General features: G+C 41.6%; 1 protein-coding gene across 3 annotated transcripts in view; it reads left to right on the top strand.

The window, feature by feature from the left end:
- LOC306960786 (von Willebrand factor A domain-containing protein 7-like) overlaps window positions 1-8,400 on the top strand; it is an 86,748-nt gene extending 78,348 nt beyond the window's left edge. For all 3 annotated transcript variants that reach the window (XM_079553338.1, XM_079553337.1, XM_079553339.1), the window contains 7 exons: window positions 1,264-1,396; window positions 1,474-1,626; window positions 3,937-4,029; window positions 4,454-4,722; window positions 5,790-5,923; window positions 5,999-6,152; window positions 7,887-8,400. In XM_079553338.1, the coding sequence (XP_079409464.1) occupies window positions 1,264-1,396; window positions 1,474-1,626; window positions 3,937-4,029; window positions 4,454-4,722; window positions 5,790-5,923; window positions 5,999-6,152; window positions 7,887-8,261 (1,311 nt within the window). In that variant the 3' untranslated portion in view covers window positions 8,262-8,400. The remainder of the gene's footprint in view (window positions 1-1,263; window positions 1,397-1,473; window positions 1,627-3,936; window positions 4,030-4,453; window positions 4,723-5,789; window positions 5,924-5,998; window positions 6,153-7,886) is intronic.
- The last annotated feature ends 12,196 nt before the right edge of the window (window positions 8,401-20,596 follow it).

A 20,596-nucleotide genomic window follows, 5' to 3' on the forward strand; every position in this document is an offset into this window, starting at 1 on the left:
GGTGGATTTGTATGTCTCTAATATTGGGTAAGATGGAATTTCTCATGAGAAAGTAATCTATGCGGGAGAAGGATTTATGTACTGGTGAGTAAAATGTGTATTCCCTAGCTGTGGGGTTATGAGTGCGCCAGCCATCGCAAAGACCGTACTCACTCATGAACTGGTTTATTGTTGCGGCTGATTGACTGGGGCGGTTGTTTTTTGGGATTATACTTTTATCTAGGGATAGATTAAGAACAGTATTGAAATCTCCTCCTATGATTATTGAAGAGTTATAACTTGAGAGAGTGGTGAAAAGGGTTCGAAAGAAGGCTGGGTCATCCTTATTGGGTCCATAGATATTGCATATTGTTATGGGGTTGTTATCTATGGATATATTGATAATAATAAATCGACCTTTATCAGGGTCCGAAATTGTGGAATTGTGGATAAGGGAAATGTTCTTATGTATCAATATTGAGACGCCACTCTGTCTGGTATTGTAGAAAGAAGAAAATTCATAATTCATATAACTAATGACTTGTTTTTAACTGCTGACAGTGGAGTCCACTCTGTCCTTGTGCTCTTGGACTTAACTGCTGCATTTGATACAGTGGATCATGGCATTCTTTTATCACGCCTTGAGCTGTCTGGGACCAGAAAGAGACAGCACATCACCCCTGTGTTAGCGGCTCTACACTGGCTCCCTGTGTATTATAGGATAAGGTTTAAGCTTTTACTTGTTGTCTTTAAATGTCTCCATGGCGCTGCTCTTCTGTATTTGTCTGAGCTTCTGGTCCGTCACGCCACTGCTCGGGCTCTGAGATCTGCTGATCAGCTGCTTTTAGAGGTCCCTCGCTCCAAATATGTGACCAAAGGGGACAGGGCTTTCTCTGTTGCAGGTCCAAAACTGTGGAATGACCTGCCTCTCCACATCAGAGCTGCACAGACACTTGAATATTTTAAATCGTTGCCTAAAACACATTTTTATGCAAAAGCTTTTAACACTGTCTAGCACATACCTGGTCAAATCTAAGCTGTTAGTGCTTTGCTGTTTTGTATATTGTGTTTTTTTTCTTATTATTATATTTATATGTTGTTGTTTTTTCCTCTGTACTGTAGACCTTTTGTGAAGCACTTTGGTCAACAGCAGTTGTTTTAAATGTGCTATATAAATAAATTTGATTTGATTTGATTTGAACTAATGGTAAAAATCCTGAATGACTGAGAGCCCACACAAACACAAACTTGTGAGATATTGAATCCATCACCCATCTTCTTTAGGTGACGGTTCTTCAACAAGCGAGGAACCCCGGAAATCCAGACTCCTTCTCATTTGATGTGGACGCTTCCCTGAAAAACATCACCATCTACATAACTGGATCAGCTCTTACTTTTACACTGACAAATCCTAATGGTAACACACCAGGACACATTTTGTAAATGGAAGTAAGGAAAATGGAGATAAAGAATCACCATTTACTTGTATTTCAGGTATAACCCAGAGCAGCAGTCAAACCAGCGGTGCTCTGGCCGCCATCAGTACAGTGGGAAACCTATGGCGCACGACTCTAAATGCTGACAGAGCGTCTGGAACCTGGCAGATCAGAATCACCTCCAACAACCCTTATACAGTCAAAGTGACAGGTAAATACAAATCCTGAAACATTATTTTACTAAATAGTATATACATGTCATTTTGAGGCCATACTAAAATAACATTATTATCTATTAATTTTGGCCCTAATGTGTACTTGTACTTGTACTTCTACTACTACTATATATAAGTCACCACCCGACCACACTTCTCTAGTCCGAATGACATCCCCATGTCTGCAGTGTAGATCCGGGTGGTATGGATCAGATGTCTCGCTCATTCTTAGCGTACAGCTTGATGTCATCTATGTAAAGGAGGTGACTGATGGTAGCCTCATTCCTGAGTCGGTATCCATAGCTAGTCTGGTTGATTATTTGGCTGAAGGGGTTCAGACCTATGCAGAACAGCAGTGGGCACAGGGCGGCTCCTTGGAATATGCCACATTTGATGGAGACGTGCAAGTGGCTTGCCATTGGCTTCAAGGGTGGTTTTCCACAAACTCATCGAGTTTGCAATGAAGGCTCTTAGGCCATTTTCACACATGTTGGAGCACGTGTAGGCTGCCCCGAGACCGCCGTAGTTCCAACTGCATTTACTCCAAAGATAGTTCAGTCCATGTTCACACTCCGCACCAAACAGCGCAACATCAGCCACGTAACAACAATCAGCTGTTCAATGAACTTATTCCCATGAAAACGGGCATCAACCTGTCAATGTGCGAACACGCACAGGTATGTGCACACTTTCTCGATGTTACGGGGAAGTGTGCAGTCACTCATCTTCCTAGTGGGTTAATACAGTGAGGGTGAGAAATGCACTTTGAGCGGCTCATAAAGAGGAAGGTTTCACTGCAGCAGGAAGGGAAAGACGGGAAAGAAAAACGTACCTTGATGATTTCAAGTTTATGCATTTTGCCCCGTCAGAGCAGTAATCCAAACGTCCTCATGCAGAGCAGATTCATTATGACTTGGAAAAAAGAGGCATCAAAGCAAGAGACGTTTGCCCCGAGGTCCGCCACTCCGAGACCAACTGTTTCAGCTGCAGTCAGAGCGGCTGTTTAGACCGTCGTAAAGTGCTGCGGTTTGATTCACACTGACCCTAAAGTGCCGCTCTCGGGCTGAATGTCCTTTTAGGTCGCCCTAACGAGAGCCTGTGTGAAAACGCCCTTAGAGTCCTGTTGATGTTGTATAGCTCCAAGCATTCAATGATCCAAGTGTGTGGCACTGAGTCGTAGGCTTCTTGTTATCAATCCAGGCAGTGCTCTGGTTAGTGTGTCGGGTTCTGCAGTCTCGAGCGACTGTTCTGTCTACCAGGAGCTGGTGTTTGGCACCTCTGGTATCTTTACCGATTCCCTTCTGAGCTGTGCTCACATATTGATCCATGTGCCCGCTTATCTTAGCTGCTATGGTGCCGGACATGAGCTTCCACGTTGTGGAGCGGCAGGTTATTGGGCGATAGTTGGATGGGACCATACCCTTTGGGGGATCCTTCACTATTGTGTGCCCTTCAGTTTGCAGTTCAGGGTGATTCCCATTTCTCAGCAGCTGGTTCATTTGTGCTGCCAAGTGCTCATGGAGTTTCTTTAGCCAGTTGGCGTGTATCAAGTCAGGGCCTGGCCTCCAGTTTTTCACACTTGAGACTCTTTCTTGGATGTCTGCCACTGTGATGGTGACTGGATTTTGTTCAGGGAGGTTGCTCTGGTCCACCCTCAGAGCCACAAGCCACTGTGTATCACTGCAGCCTCCTTCTCCCATATGCCTTTCCAGTACTTTTCAGTGTCCAGCCATAGTGCACGCTCAATGTTGCCCTGCCATTGAGCGTACACTATGTCCTTCCACGAAGTGCATTAAAACTGTCCAATGCACCGTTTCAAGTTAGTTAGTCCTGGGCAGATGTTATTTCACTTTTTTTATTGTTTTACCTGACGCTAGTTTCCGCTCAATTGTTTGTCATTACTATGGAAACAGCAGCAGTGGAGTGATATAGAACGTGATTTAAAGGAACAGGCCACCGATTTTCCATACTGTGATATGTTCTTACCTGAGTTTAGACAAGTTGATACGTACCTATCTGGTCTTTGTGTGTGTCCATGAAAGAGTGTGGTTGCTCCTAACTTCACCCCTGTTTAAGGCCAAATGCTAAAAACATCTATCAAACAGGTACATTGATACTTACCTGGCAGACAGGTATGTATCAACTTGTCGAAGCTCAGGAGAGAACATATCTCAGTATGGATCAACGGTGGCCTGTTCCTTTTCCTGTTAAACTAACTTAGACTTGTGTTAATGTTATCTTTAACATGTGCAAAACAATGCATTGCATTCTTCTGTATTAATTACAATCTGTACGTGTGTTGCCAGGCCAGAGCACCATTGCCTTCATCTATGACTTTGTGGAGGAATTTGGAGGTCCTCACCCAGGATTTGCTGTACTTACAGGACGTCCACAAGCAGGTAATACCAGGGAATACCCCCCCCCCAAAAAAAAACTATTTCAGACATATCATTAAGTACTAAGAAAGGAGTTGATTTTGTCATGAATTCTTTGAGTATTTATTTATGTCTGGCCACTATACCATCACAATTAAGGCAGGATCAGCTTCTTTGTCATGGCATTGTTAGGACAGCTTTTTGTGCGTGGGTAGAGCAATGATGACATGGAATCAAATTGAGATTAATTTAATTATTTCATAGGAGATGGATAAGCTACCAACTGCACAAGAATTGTAATACATGATCTAAGCTCTTAGAAAATATCATTACCTTCACCATACAGTTTTTGCATTGCACTGTATAATCATTATGTGTATCATCTCTGGCCATTTTCATGTCTGTAAAACCATAAAAACCCACCTTACTCTCTTACTCCTCTACTCAGGCCAGCCTGCCACCCTCATGCTGCCTCTGATGGGTAGAGAAGGCCCTGACTCGCTCAAAGTGAAGGAAGTCAGTCTGATTTCAGTGTCCAGTTCTGCCTCTGTTGTCGCCAACACAACCTCCATGGGAGACGGAAACATCCTGGTCACGGTCTCCTCAGTGCCCGAAGGAGAGTTTGTGATTCTTCTGAAAGGAACTGACACAGTTTCAAACACAGACTTCCAACGACAGTCTACCACTCAGATGTCTGTCTCTAAAGTCAACATCCAGGTTGGTTTACTGAAAAAGGAGAAACAATCACAGTGAACAAAGTGACAATGTCACTCACTGATGGGGGACAGCAGGAACCATATTCATATACAGTAAGCTAGTGGGCTGAGCAATATAATAATAATAATAATGCTAATAATAATGCTGTTTCTGCCACACAGTTGGTTGGTGATGGACCAAACTATTAAAAAGCCACCATGACGATAACGGAGATAGCAATTTTTGGATTACATTTTGCACAGCGATACTAATGTCCGAAACAAAAATGTACAGATGGAACTTAATCTTGGTCTATTATCCTGTTATCCGATCACATTGCACGATTTATATATTACCAATATTACCGTTTCCATCCTTCATTAGCATATAAGGTCAAAGGTCACACTGCAGGTGTAAAAGGATGCCATCCAATACCCAGTAGCACTCTGATCTGACCATAATATTAAACAAACAATCAATAATTCGGGCCGAATTATCAACTGCTGTTACACATAAGACCTGAGGTGGCAGTGGCGAGAAAAAAATGACAACTTCCATCTAGTCCAATGGGCGAGGAACGTGCTTCTCTATGGTCCTCATGGCGGGGAGCTGACATTGCTGTAATACCACTTGTGGCCAGGGGCGACTCCAAAAGACACTTGGTAGACAGGATTCTGATGGGACTTCAGACCTCCCTAAAATGGCCTTAAAGCCTGGCTCCAAAGAGTTTTATTTGTTCTAAAAATCGCTATGACTGTGAAAATTTTGAACCACGTTGGTTTTTGTTTATCAGCCCAAAATAGTGGAAGTATTTTCATTGCATTGACTGACTCCAGAGCCTGTCAATCAAGCTCTGTGGAGGCTCTGCCCACCCCGAGCTCGGGACTTTTACAATGAATGGAGCTGAATAGGTAATCATCTATCTCTAATCAAATATCTATGATCTAGTCCCTTTAATGACCCCTGTTGCTCAACGGTCAACTTGTTCTTGTTGAATATTTAGATAAACATTCGGTAGGTGCGTAGAACGAAAGCCCTATACTGCATAATAATTGCATTTTTTTCCATTGTTTGTTTATTTTTTCCAGGCCATTGTATCCAGCAGTATGGAGCCAGGTAAACCATTCACATTGCCTTTTAGTGTCTTGACAAATGGTGCCGGCGGTGATTTCACCATCAATGCTCGAAACGACAGAGATTTCAAAATGGACTACCCAAAGAGGTCAGAAGCTAGGTCTTGAAGCATATGAAACATTTATAAACATGGCACGATTAATGTGTTTTTTCATCATTCCAGTCTCACCTTGAAACCAGGAGAGTACAGCAATGACACACTGACCATAACGCCCCCTCCTGAAACACTCTCTGGCACAGATGTTACTTTGACACTGGAGGCATCTCGCGGCACTGACTCCAATTATGTTGTTCTTAGATTCTCTGTTCTTGAAAAGGTAACTGAAACACACAAAAATGAACAATTTAAAAGGGTATATAAACAGCTGCCATGTGGAGTTTATTTAAAGGATCTGTATCATGCTATTTTAGCCATTCCAAAGTAAACTATAGGCATTTATATGATATATTATACCTCTACCACAATGGAGTACTATTTTTTGTGAGAAATATAAGTATTTTCTGAAGGGAATTTTGCAAATTCAATCGAAGCGGAGTTAATTCTTCGATTGAGTTAACTCAGCCCCCTCTTTCCACCCGTGCAACATAAGCAGTAAAAGTAGTATAAATATCACAGTAAAAAGTGAAGTTACTTCACAGTGCAGTAATAAGGAGTTGACATTTGCAACACAGCGTCATAAATGGCTAACACACAAGCTAACGCGTGTTTTGATTGACTCACCGCTCTGGTCCATCAGGTGTTTACACTATGGGACACGCGTTTGTTATAAAAGTTAATCCACTTCGATTCTGGCCAAGCATCCATTAGAGACAGGCACACACAAACACTATTTTGGATGAAAAAATAGATTTGAACGCACTTTTCTGCGTGATATTATCGTTAGGTAAGAAAAAAGAACAGGTGTCCAGAGTAGGTTAGAACGAGCTCCCTCTTCACAACTTTCAGTATCTGTTCAGACGCTCAGAGGGTGCGTTTGTTTTCTCCAGATAATGAAAAGGCTGTTTCTATAAATTAAAATCAGGACGTAAGGCATTACATTACAGACATCGGGCTCTTCCTGTTTGACACTATGACGAAAAAAACGTCCACAAGTGGTTTTCCAGGAGAGGGCGGAGCAGCTGCACAGAGAGATTCAGGAGGATTGCTTAGAACTGCGTGAATGAAGCCAAAACACACTCTGTTTTTTTTTTTGATAACATACCCCTCACCCCCACATTTTACCTATTTAACTAATTATTCGTACCATGAATTTAGTCATTATTTTTCTCTATTTCTTTATATATTATAATATTACTTCTTAACTGTACAAATATTTATCTTTTTAACTACAACTTTGAAACATGCTTTTAATGAAATCACTATGCTCAATATATAACCAAGTGTCCTAAACTACTCTGGCTGCTCTGTATCTAACACAGTAGTACAAAGGCATTACTAGTATTTGGTCATAAACCCTTAATATACACCTTGGTGATAAAATAAACCTACTAAATGTCCCATTGTAATGAAAAACGTTTCATCTATGTCCTAAATAATCAAATGGCTCTGTGTGGATATAGCTTGTTCTCTATGTTGTAATTCCTTACACTCACACTTACCATAAACACCTTATGACTCTGGTAATATACCTAAACTTCACCAACTTTTAGTGTTACCAACCTGTAATAAAAGAACAGTGAGAGCACATGCGTTAAGCTGCTTTTTTACTTCAGCACGAGAGGACTGTTCTTCCTCTGCAATGCCTCAGCTATTCTCTATCAGTGCTTGACATGCGCCATCTAGCGGTCAAGGGCAGGGACTACATCTAACTCAAAAGTGATGTATGCGAACCAAATGAGGTTTTATATGAAAATAAAATAATTAAATGTCCAAAAAAATATATATACATTGTAGGGGTGTCTATTTTTACTTAGAATACTATGAACCATCGTTTTACTTACAATATTTCCAGGCCTCTTCACATTCATAGTGTTTGTTTTAATCAAATAAATACTTTTTTTGTACAAAAGAAAACAACACTAACTAAAATATGCTTTTTCTCTTTGTTCAGATTACAGATTTTTTCCCACCAGTGTGTGAGATTATCAACATAGTAGATGCTTGCCCTCATGTGTCTCAGTGCAAGGATTATGTGTGGGAAGTTTCTGTGAACATCACGGATGGAAACGGCACCGGCATCGAGAGCGTGAGCCTGAATCAGGGCAATGGGACCCTCACAGAAGTCATCGGCGGTGATCCAGCTCAATACCGATACAATGCCTCGTGCTGCGCAGAAGTGTTCGAGATGGTGGCCGTGGATAAAATTGGGAATGTTGGGAAGTGCTTCCACTCCATTGTACGCTCTGCCAGCGCCCCTGCTCCCAAACTATCTGCTCTCCTGATATTATCACTATTTTTGTCTGTCTTCATTTTCCGGCCAAGTTAGTTTATTCCTCTCTCTTTTGTTGTAACATGACTATGGCCGTTCAATAGTCTACTTTGCAAAATTCAGGTAATAGGTTGCATTCACTATGTTGAATTTATGCTTTTATCTTTTCAGATAATATTCATGAAATCTCGAATCAGGAATTGGTAGAAAAAGGCTTGTTAGAGTTTATTGGTGGAAGAAACCAGCAAAATGTTTGAAAAGATTTTAAGATTCACCAGCCCATCATGATAAAGGCCTTTTAGAAAATGTAAATAGAGAATTATGATGTGGGAGGAGTGCCTTGGTTTTTTGTTTGTTGGTAGCGATTGGTTCTACAAACCTACCATGGATAATGTCCTTTCAACTGATTGAAAAATGCCACCGTTATTAAATATTTATGTAGGAGAAAACAACGCATTTGATGTCTGTTCCTAGACATATTTATTAAATATATGAATTACATTAATGTAAATACTTAAAATAACTGCAGTTTTACAGGCAAAAGACACATTTCTATAATAGAAAACCAACCAGCTTCTTTAGAACCTTAGATTAATGCAACCTGTACAAATAATTATGGATATATGCATACACAAATCTATGAGCAAAATCTCCCTCTGTCAAAACACTTTGAAATTCTCACAACAAAAACTGTAAAGGTTTTATTCTATTAGTGAACTCTTTATTGTGCAATGACAATAAAGCACTTACTTACTTAGTCTTTAGGCCAATTCAAAAAGATGGAAAAGAATATAATATATATAATAATATAGTTTTTCCAACCTGTTGCACTGTCCTTTTTTTTTTCCATTTTTAGATTGTGGGTAGTTTGTTCTCTTAACATATAAACAATAAGGTGTTTAATTGTTGCACTGCTTCAATGTTTCAATTGTAAATTCAAGGGCAAGTCTGTCAAGATGCGTTTTTTTTTCTTCCTGGAATTGTTGGAACCACATTTTCATTGTACCTGCTGACACAAAACTTCCAGCCTTGTACTTAACAACATTTTGAAGGTTTGCGCAGACTGATTTTTAAATATCTAATTTCTAGACTGATTTATTGAATTTTGAACCCCAAAAAACATGGCGGAATTTAAATTTGAATAGATATAGATCCCCTCTGAGCACATCTTTATAACTTATTTAAACCTAAAAGCAATACATTTTTTGTCATATTACAGTAATTAACAGCTCTCTCTCTCTCTCTCTCTCTCTCTCTCTCTCTCTCTCTCTCTCTCTCTCTCTCTCTCTCTCTCTCTCGGTGCTTTATCAAGTGACCAATGCCAGTTTACTCTGTTCAACTCTGTCTTGATTTTGGAGGAGTTGAGAAACACCAATTCTAACCCTTTCTTCCAAATAAAGTGTCCAGTTGTGTCTGATTGTTGTTTCCGCTTCATTTATAGTAGACCATTTTGATCCTTTTTCTTTACAAATGAAATTTGTCCAAGTGAGTGGGGCTTCTATCGATTCAATTTTTATTTTAATATTTTTATTTTTTCCCATGTGAGCTAAATTCAAGTCACATTTCGAAAAGTTTGCTTTTTTTTTATCCTTTAAGTGAAGCCCCTACTGGCATTTTTTTTTTTTTTTTTTTTTCAACTTTCAGTTTTTTTGGGGGCCAGTTTGGGTTCTTTCACATGGAAATAAAACAAATACCTAATCTTCACAATAACATGTTTAATTATTACATGGATTTTTTTTTTTTTTTTTTATTCTTGGGAAATTGTCATTTTAAAAAAATGCGATAACATCTCCACACAAGAATCACCTACAGACTTCAAACTCTCCAGACTTGGACTGAACAATGTTTCTAATGTTTTTTTCTGAGGCATTTTTGTTATCCCTTACCTGGTTCATTGAGTTTTGAATTGTGAAAAACAAAGCAAAATTTAATTTTTTACTGATTTTTCCACACAAAAAAACATAGTATTTCAAACGAGATGTCCAAAATCCCCTCTAAAAAGTCTTTGTAACTAATACATCAGCAAAATAAAACCATACTTTTAAACCTGGCTCAATCCATCCATATCCAGATTTCCTCACCAAAAATATAGGAAATTTTGGGCATTTTTAGGCATAAAAGGCCTTATTTTCATAAGGGCCAGTTATGAATCTACAGCAAAAGTTTCAAATTGATATCTCTAAATTTAAAACGTTTTCCTTTTCATCTGGAATAGCTCTTGAGATCAGTTTATTTATCTGCCCTTGGTTTGTCACCTTTTCAGATGAAAAAAAAAAGAGTCCTGTTTTGTCGTTTCATGATAGGAAGGTCGAGGGTTTGAATCCCGCCTCATGAAGGTGCACACTGTCCTTGTGTCCTTGCGCAAGACACTTCAGTATCTGCATACTGCGACTGGTTCATTGCTGAATGTGGAAAAGCGCTATATAAGTTGAGATTTACCATTTACCATTTGGTTTGAGTTTATCTTTCATTACGCAAACCAGGAGAATAGTAGCTCGGGGAGGGTAAGTTGAGCCAGTGGGTAAGTTGAACCATCCTTATATTTTGAAAATAAAACAATGGTATTTTCATGTAAGATTATAGATTTGTTCTTTACATGATTTGAACTTGCCAGACAAGAAAGGGGAACATTGGCTGTAAAATAACCCAATTTTTTTTTAATTGAACAATGTGTTTTTCACTACTCAAAGTGAATTTTTGGTCTGATCGCAAAAATGATGGTCACAAAAAAACCAATAGACGTATAGGCCAATTTGTTTTCTGTTGGTTGTTCATTTTGTCAGGTATAAAAGCAGATTAATAGCTTTGGCAGAGTTCTAAACTGAGCCTCAGCTCCATAAGAAACAATGAATAAGAAACAGAACATTTCAATGTTAAAGGAGCTATACCTGATTGTACAAAGAAACAGGGTCACTCAAATTTCAAATTGCTATTTTCTGGTCCAAACTCATCTCAAACTTTCCTAATGCATTTACAACATCAAAATTTGTCACAGGAACAGAGTTTAAACCAGGTTTCACAACTTTCAGAGAGAAAACTGTCACTTCACTGTAAAAAATGCCTACTTGCCTGACATTTTATGATTGTTTAAAAGGCTCTAAAACCAGTGTTTTTTGGATAAATGTCTGCTTTTACCATATACTAAAGGACAAAACTAATCTTATTCCAATAACAGAAAATAAAAAAATCAAGGATAGCTCCTTAAATGGTTACATTTATATAGCGCCATTCTACCTGCTTTAGGCACTCAAAGTGCTTTACATCAAGGAACCACTCACCCATTCACACACCAGTGAACACAAACACTGGAGGGAAGGTGAGTGAAGTGTCTTGCACAAGGACACAACGATAGTGTGCACCTGCCACTGTCACCCGTGGTGCTACTCTATAGTTTGTGCATTGTTTATTGGTGGTTCGGGGTCTAGTTTATTTATTTTTTAATTTAGTTGCAAATGGGAAACACTAAAAGGAAAAAAATAAACAAGATGGACCTCCCGCCACTTGAACAGTTTTTCCCCTCCGCCATCAGACTCATGAACAAAAACAAGACCCAATAGCTTAGTTACAGACTCTGATGTAATCTGCTCTGTTGCACTGTGTGGCGTGTCCACACTTAAATCTGCCGCTATCACTTCATATCACTTTATCACTTTATATCACTTAATCACCTTATACACCTACACATCTGTAAACAACAACACCCGCTGTTGTTGGGGGATCAGAGGTCAAATAAAAATGGTAGCAATGACAACAATAATCACAACAGTTCACAAACCACAGTGAATAAATAGTAACAGCAAAAAAAAGATGATAAGATATAATTAGGGTAACTAACTTATGAGAAGGAAATACACATACTCATGCAGATTCACATATTGACACACAAATATATACACATATACATGCATGCATGTAACATAATACAAGTCAAGAAGGAGAAAATAAAAGAAAGGAAAAAGAAACAGACAAAGGAGGGGAAAAGGTATCTATATCTACACAATCATTTTTTTAAATCCATGTAAGCGAGATCGAGGTTTATGGATACGAGTAGATGTTCAATGAATGGAGTCCATGTTTCATTGAAGATCGACATATGCTTTTGTTTGTGAGCTATGCTTTTTCCATTGATATATAATCTGTTTTATTAATCCAGTGGTTAATGTTGCAAGATTTTTTGCATTAAAAATGCATTACCAGTTTTGAAAAATACATTTCTTAGCGATAGTTAGAGAGATGAGGAGAGGGTTATTGTACTTGCTCGGTAGGGCTAGTTGTGTGCTGTGTCTCCGAGAAGGCACAATGATGGATTCAATGGGACCCTGCATCCCAAAATAGTGGAGAGCTTATCTGTTGTGTGTACACTAAGCGTACCAGAGTGCAGTCCCATGTGGCATGCAAATAATTATCGGTGCTGCCTAAATTGCATTGCGTGCAAATGTCCGTGTCAGTTAGATCCATTTTGTTTACACACACATAAAGGCACATAAGTGTCAGGCATGAAACCAGAATTAAGTAACTTTTTAGGTCAACACAACAACTACCAAAGCAGAAAGCATCTCATCTTACCCCACTCTCCCCGACTGTCTTAAGAACGATGTCACCACTTTTATTTCCCCACTTCTGCTTTTGACTACTTAGAAACAGACTGACACACAAAATAAGGCATGCTACAATCCACCAAACAAATACATTCATTAATAAAATAAATAAATAACTGAAATTAGCTGTAGTTACTCATTGCACAAAAGAAAAGCAGCTTGAGGATTTTTCAGCATGTTCTAGCAGGAATCAGGAAATAATCTCTATCTAAATAAAGAACATAGAAATACAGTGAGAACCAGATGCTTACATACGCTTTACAAAAAGACACATTTGCATTTTTTTTTCTCACCGTCTGACATGAAACCAGAATTTACCTTTACTTTTTTAAGGTCAATTAGAATTTAGAAATAAGTTTACATGCATTTCATTAATATTTGGTTGTATTGCCTTTAAACTGTATAACTTGGGTCATTTTGGATTTCCTTCCACAGCTTCTCACAATAGTTGGCAGGAGCTTTGGTCCATTCATCCAAACAGAACTGGTGTAACTGAGCTACATTTGTAGGCCACCTTGCATGCCCATGCCATTTCAGCGATGCCCCTACATTTTCAGATTGATTGAGATCAAAACCACTTCAACATATTGACCTAAAGCCACTTTGTAACCGGTTTGGCAGAATGCTTTGGGTCATTGTCCATTTGGAAGACCCATCTGTGCCCAAGCGTTAACTTCCTGAGATGTTGCTCCAATATCTCCACATAGTGTTCTTTCTTCATGATGTCATCTATTGTGTGAAGTGCGCCAGTCCCTCCCTCAGCAAAACAACCCCACAGCATGATGCTGCCACCCCCGTATTTCACAGTTGGGATGGTGTTCTCAGGCTTGCAAGATTCCCCCTTTTCCTCCAAATGGTCATTATGGCAAACAATAATAATTTTAAGACCACTGGATACTGTATGTCTCCAAAAAAAAATTAAGTCTTGATCCTTTTTTATTTGCAAACTCCAATCTGGCTTTTTTGATTTGTCTTTTGGAGTAAGGGCTTCCTACTGTCAGAGGACCCTCTCAACCCATGTCGGGCCAGTACTTGTTTCACTCTGTATAATGACTCGCTCTTGCCAGGTTCAGCCAGAATCTTCACCGGGTCTTTTGAATTTGTTCTTGTATTGATAGTCACATTTCAGACACAGCTCGCTCATCTCTGGGACACAGAACCCGCCTTCTTTCTGATCTGATGGCTGGTCATTGTTTTAACCAATGAACGTGGCACCTTCAAGTGTCTTGAAATGGCACCCAAGGATGAACCAGACTTGCTCTCATCTGCTTTCCCAAATTGGTTAAAGGTATTGTAATTTTAGTGTATGTAGCCCCCTGACTTTGTAAAAAAGAAACAAAAACATGTCTAAAAAAAAAAAAATCTATCTCTCATTCTTCTGGCATTTTGCAAATAGAAATATTTTTTAAATTCTAATTGACCTAAAGAAGTAAAAGTTTATTCTGGTTCCATGTCAGACAGTGAAAAAAAAATGCAAATGTGTCTTTTTATAAAGTATATGTAAACAACTGGTTCTCACTACATTTGTACTCAAAAGATTTGATTGTTTTTGACTATTTGTCAAAGACTATGAAAGAAAACACAAAAAGGGTTTTCTTCACTCTGGTGGTTGTGTGAAGCCAAAACAACAAACAACTGAAACAACTGAGTTTGCTATTTTTAAATCATAATGAAGACAGAAAGTACCAAAATGACCCTGATCAAAAGTTTGCATACCACAGTTCTTAAAACTGTGTATTGCCCCCTTCAACATCAATAGGTTGTGGATGGGCCTCTTTATTTCCTTGGATGGTAAAACTGGCCATTCTTTTAGGCAAAAAGCCTCCAGTTCCTGTAAATAAGGTCAGGAGACTGAGATGGCCACTCCACAACCTTCACTTTATTCTGCTGTAGCCAATGAGAGGTCGACATGGCCTTGTGCTTTGGATCGTTGTCATGTTCGTACGTCCAAGTGCGTCCCATGCGCCATCCTGAAATCAGTTTAGACCACGTTCCCTGTAGCTCACACATCCGCCAAACATCAGTGATCCACCTCCGGGTTTCACTGTAGGAATGGTACGCAGCACTTTAAGCCGGCTAAAACTGCTCCGACTGCGGCTGAAACAGGTGGTCTCGGAGCGGCCTGTGCCGCCCTCTGCTTCGGAGCGGGAGTGGCGTGAATGTGACCGACCTCTGGTGAACTATTCTCGCTTTGATGCCTCTTTTTAGCATGAAGAAAGAATGACTAAGCGCTGCCAGAGGATGTTTGGATTACTACTACTGCTCTGACGAGGCAAAATGAATCAACATCAAGGTACGCCTCTCTTTTCCATCTTTCCCTTCCTGTTTGCTGATTCATTTCTCCTCGCTTCACGTCACCCTCACTGTATTCAACCACGAGGGAGAGGTGTGATGACCACCACCTCTGTGAACTTCGCCCCTCATCATGCTCAAATTCACTCAATATCTGAAAAACGATAACAGCACAAACAAACATTTTTACAGCACAAACGTAGCACAATATGTATACAAAATTGAGTATGATGGGGGGCCAGGTTCACGCCAACGTGACCACCGCGTAACATCGGGAACGTGTGACTGTACGTGCACGTGCGTCGGTGTCGGCACATTGACAGGTCGATGCCCGTTGTCTTGGGAATAAGTTCGTTGAACAGCTGATCGTTGTTACGTGGCTGATGTTGCAATGTTTTGTGCGAGCGCGTGTGAACACGGACGTAACTAACTTTGGAGTAAATGAAGTTAGAGCTAAGGCGGTCTCGAGGCGACCTACAAGGCGCTCCAACATGTGTGAAACGGCCTTAAATGAACGGCATGTAAACACTCGACCCACCCTCCTCCCCAACCAAAGGCCAATCAACCACTCACACAAAAACACACACACTTCTTTAAAGAGGGGGTATTATGCTTTTTTTAATCACAGGGCACCAGTCTATAGCACAATACAATGATGACCAAACCTTCTGTTGGTCAGTAAATGCAGTACATTTGAAACACTGCCTTGTATAAAATTGCTCTCTCAAAATGGCTGTAGTGAATGTCTTGAAATAGGCCTCTGTCTCTTTAAGAACCTCTGACCCTTTCTGACACGCCGCCTCCACACGCTGTCTGTGGCATCAGTGGGGAGGGGGTTCTGCTGAGGAGCAGTGGTTGGTTACTCGGCTGGTGACGAAAGCTCGGAGGCGTCTCCAGGAGGTGGGGGCGTTCCTAGGAGGACTCAGGCAAAGCTGTCCCTAAAATGGCCGCCATCAGAGTTTTTACAGATTACTCAAAAATACGTGAATGTGCCAAGGCAACACTTCAGGCATGTCTTTAATGAGGGAATGACATAATAACATGATGTAAAGCTTGAAAAAGTCTATTTGGCATAATACCCCCCCTTTAAGATAATACAGAACTTGAATTGAATCCAGGAAAAGAGGAAGAAGAAGAAGAAGAAGAAAAAAAAGACAGAAAATAAGTAAATAAATAAAAATTGTGATAAAATAAATAACAAAATAAAAAGACTATATGCACGTACACACATTCTAGTCATATCTCTTGTTTTTTCCCCCTTAACATCATGAACAATTTTCCTGGAAGTTGCTGCTGACATTTTTGTTGGCCGACCTGACCATGGTTTGGTTTCAACAGCATCCCTAAATCACTTCCTTATCAGAGTTTGAGCACTGGCATTCTAAGTGCCTTGGATCTTTTGACATCCTTTTCCTGTTTCATACAGCTAAACCTTATCTTGCAGTACCTTTTCCAATTGTTTTACTTTTCGCATGACCTTTTATACACATGTAGCACCTGTGTATAACAATGTTATAACTTCTATGGAGTACGTACCTAGTACCTGCAAGTAAGTTATGTTACTACGGAACACAGGAATACAAAAAGGGAAATGTCAACATAGGCTAGTGACCAGAAGATCTAATTCGGCTCTAGGAGGGAGTGGACAAGAGGCAAGAGTATGGTTTAGAGGTACCATGTATTTAAAGAAAAAGTAGTAATTATAAACAAAAGTGCAAAATATATACAGTGACCAATAGTATAGATTCTGTGAATGGCCATTCAACAAATAAGCGCTTAAATCGATATCTAATAGTGAGTACAATTCAAATCAAATGACCAACAAAATGCACAATACAATATAACTGTGTATTGATCATAATCCAGAGTCCGCAAACCCAGCGTTGGGAAACCCCAACATCAGGCACACCACCCCACTTTCCAACCCCTCCACAAATCCCGGGTAGACCCACGTCTGGGTTGGATGTAATTGTCCAGGGGAAAATGTCTGAGGGGGTTTGGGGAATGTAGTGTGTGTGGGCAAGTGAGTTGAGTGGGGAGAGTTCGTGGACTACAAGGAGCCCCCTACCCGCCCAGCAGGAGAGTGCGATTCGATTCTTCAGCAATTGCCAACTGTAGGCTCTAGGCCTGCTCCATCAGCTCGCCATCGGGATTAGAACCTGGCCTGGAGAACAGGACCAAAAGCTCTAATAAATCACCAGCTAGTTGCTAACTATTTCGCTCACATGTGCACATAATTTAAATCAATCTATAATAAATGTCACATTAATAGCACTAGCTGCACTATACATTTACATTTACATTCAAAGATCAGTTTCATAACACTAGTTATAATATTTAGCAATTAATCTTTACAAATAATAACCAGCAGTCACAATCACAATCACATCACACAAGTTAATCACATATGGATCATAATTCAATTCACATTCAATTCAGAGTTGACATAATTAAGAAACAGGGCATAAACTTTGTGAAACCCCATACTAACCAGCGCCCATACACAAAACGGCGGAGGCTAACGCCAATGCTACCGCAGCATGACAACAAACAAACACTCACCGGTTTAGCGATCTATCTCTACCCACAAGCGCTCTTCCTCGCGGTTTGGGTCACGGTAGGAGACTCCTATGAGTTGAGATATAAACCAGTTAAATGATAAGTAAAAACGAAGTGTTAGAACAACGAAAATAAGCTCAAACCGACCTGTAGCACGACTCTGATGTTGCTTTCCCCACTGCATCTGCACACTGAATGCGCAGCGCCATCTTAGAACGCACGCTACGCCGCCCCGACCCATGTGACTCGATGACGTCACCGAAAGCGAGCGCAGTGATTGGTTACCGGCATGGGGAAAAACTAATGAATGGGAACGGTAGGAACAGGCTGGGCACAGGTTTCATCACCTGGGTTACACCCTCCCCCCTTAACCCCATGCAACTCCGGTGCATGCTAAACTACATGAACAGTAGGAACGTCGGTTGCGGCGCCGCTAAAAGCTTCACCGTAAGCATCGGCTAAACTGTGAAAAACCGTTTGCACGACCGAGATTAGCGGATTGCCTAAAGCGGAGTATTGCAAACGCTTGGGCGGCTGTCGCTGTCGCAAAGAACGACGAACGAGCGAGTCAGGTTCAGTAACTTCTAAAGCAACCCCGTTCTCAGGACTGTGAGTGGCAACGGGTGCTTGAGCGGACGGCGATATTGGAACTGCCGCATGCGGGGATGTCTCTACTGGGCCCCCAGGGTCCAGCATTTCTTCAGATGGAGGGGTCTCAAGAGCCATGGGGAGATCTTCAGGTTCAGGTAAGTATGGTTCCAGATCTATTTCAGGCTTAGAGACGTTGAGATCTTCGCTGGAGGAGTTCGGATCCATGGCACCAAACACCAGAGAGGACTTCCCGACATCAGGTAGGCTATTCACAGGTACGTGAGGTGGTTCAGGAACTACGAGATTACGGGTTGAGGATTCCACAGGAAGAGTTCCCCCGACGTTAACCTTCACCGTGGGCGGAATCGAGATTTCCGGACAAACCCACTCCTCCTCCTCGCTCGGGACTTCCTCAGTATCAACACCGAGGTTCGTCAGACTACGTGTTTGAGGTCTTCTTGCTGGTATACTGGGTTGCAGTTCAGGTTCGGTACTTTCAGGTAGGAACCCACATGGCAGAAGGAGATCTCTGTGCAGAGTACGACTTCGTCCCGATGAGTCCTTCTCGGGCCGCACCGTGTAAACGGGAAGCTCTCCAGCCCGGTTGATGACAACGTAGATGTCTCTCTCCCATTTGTCCTCCAGCTTATGCTTTCCACGGAGTCGAACGTTGCGGACCAGCACTCTCTCTCCTTCTTCCAGCGTTGATGGTTTAACCCTTTGATCGAAACGTATTTTGTTCTTTTCTGCTGATTTTGCTGCATTCCTTGCAGCGAGTTGGTAACTTTCTTCGAGTCGAGAGCGAAGATTCTGCACGTACTGAGAGTGCGATGTAGACGGTGCGTCACGAACTGGTAAACCGAACGCTAGGTCAACTGGCAGCCTTGGGGAGCGGCCGAACATGAGCTCATAAGGGGTATGGCCTGTGACCTCACTTCTGGTACAATTATAAGCATGGACCAGAGGCTTCACGTACTCTTTCCACCTTTGCTTCTGCTCTGGCTCTAGCGTACCCAGCATGCTTAGTAGCGTTCGGTTGAACCTCTCCACCGGATTCCCGCGAGGGTGGTAGGGCGTGGTTCTGGTCTTCCGAATACCAGCAATGTCGCACAGCTCTTTGATTAAATGACTCTCAAAATCGGGCCCTTGGTCTGTGTGCAAACGCTCTGGGATGCCATAATGCACGATAAAATTTTCCCACAGACATTTAGCTACAGTCCGCGCCTTCTGATTGGCAGTTGGAATGGCCACAGCGTACTTCGTAAAATGATCTGTGAGGACTAAGATGTCTTTAGTATTGCTTTTATCGGGCTCGAGCGATAGGTAGTCCATGCACACCAGCTCCAGTGGTCGACTGGTCTTTATGTTCACCAATGGGGCAGCTCGCTCCGGAAGAGTCTTCCTCCTGACACATCGGTTGCAGGTCTTGATCTTGGTTTCCACATCTGCAGCCATGCGTGGCCAGAAGAACCGAGCTCGTGCCAGGTCCAGTGTTCGCTCAACCCCCATATGGCCCATGTCGTCATGGAGGTTGGTAAGAACCACATGGCGCAACTCTTCAGGTAAGACGAGCTGGAAAGACACACGCTCTCCATCCTGCCTCCTTCGGTAGAGAATGTCGTCCTGGAGCTCAAGGCGATTTAACTCTCTAAGCAGAAGAGCAAGATCTGGCAACTCCTTCCTCGCAGTGGGAGGGACTTTCTCACCCGTTTCTAGTTGGTAGATAACTTCTCTGAGACTAGAATCTGCACGCTGCTTCTCTCGTAGATCATCCTGTGACAACGATGGAACGACAGGCAATCCCTGGTGAGACTCACTGTCGTAGGAATCAGGGATGGCAGCGACAGACATGCTCAGTGACTCAACCAGAGTTATGCAGGTCCCTCGAAAACCTTCCGGACAAGAAGTTCTCACCAAGCAGCTGTGACATATGGCGGCCACAACCTCTGGATCAACTTCAACTGCAATACCAGTATCTTCAACATGGTCACGTGCAAACTTTTGGACCATGTCCCACTCTCTTTGACAGTGGACGTCAGGTGGCTGGTGATGCGGTCTTCGGGAGAGTGCATCCGCGTCTTGGTTCTGGCTGCCCGCTCGGTATTGTAGTTTGAAATCATATGTTGAGAGCGCAGCAAGCCATCTGTGGCTGGCAGCATCAAGCTTGGCAGACGTCAAGATGTATGTCAGCGGGTTGTTATCAGTCACAACGACAAACCTGGATCCATACAGATAATCATGTAATTTTTCCGTCACACTCCATTTTAACGCCAGAAACTCCAACTTATGTGCTGGGTATCTGGATTCACTGGTCGACAAGCCACGGCTGGCGTATGCCACGACCCGCAGCTT

Source organism: Gobius niger (assembly GCF_951799975.1).
Source record: "Gobius niger genome assembly, chromosome: 3".
NCBI lineage: Eukaryota > Metazoa > Chordata > Actinopteri > Gobiiformes > Gobiidae > Gobius > Gobius niger.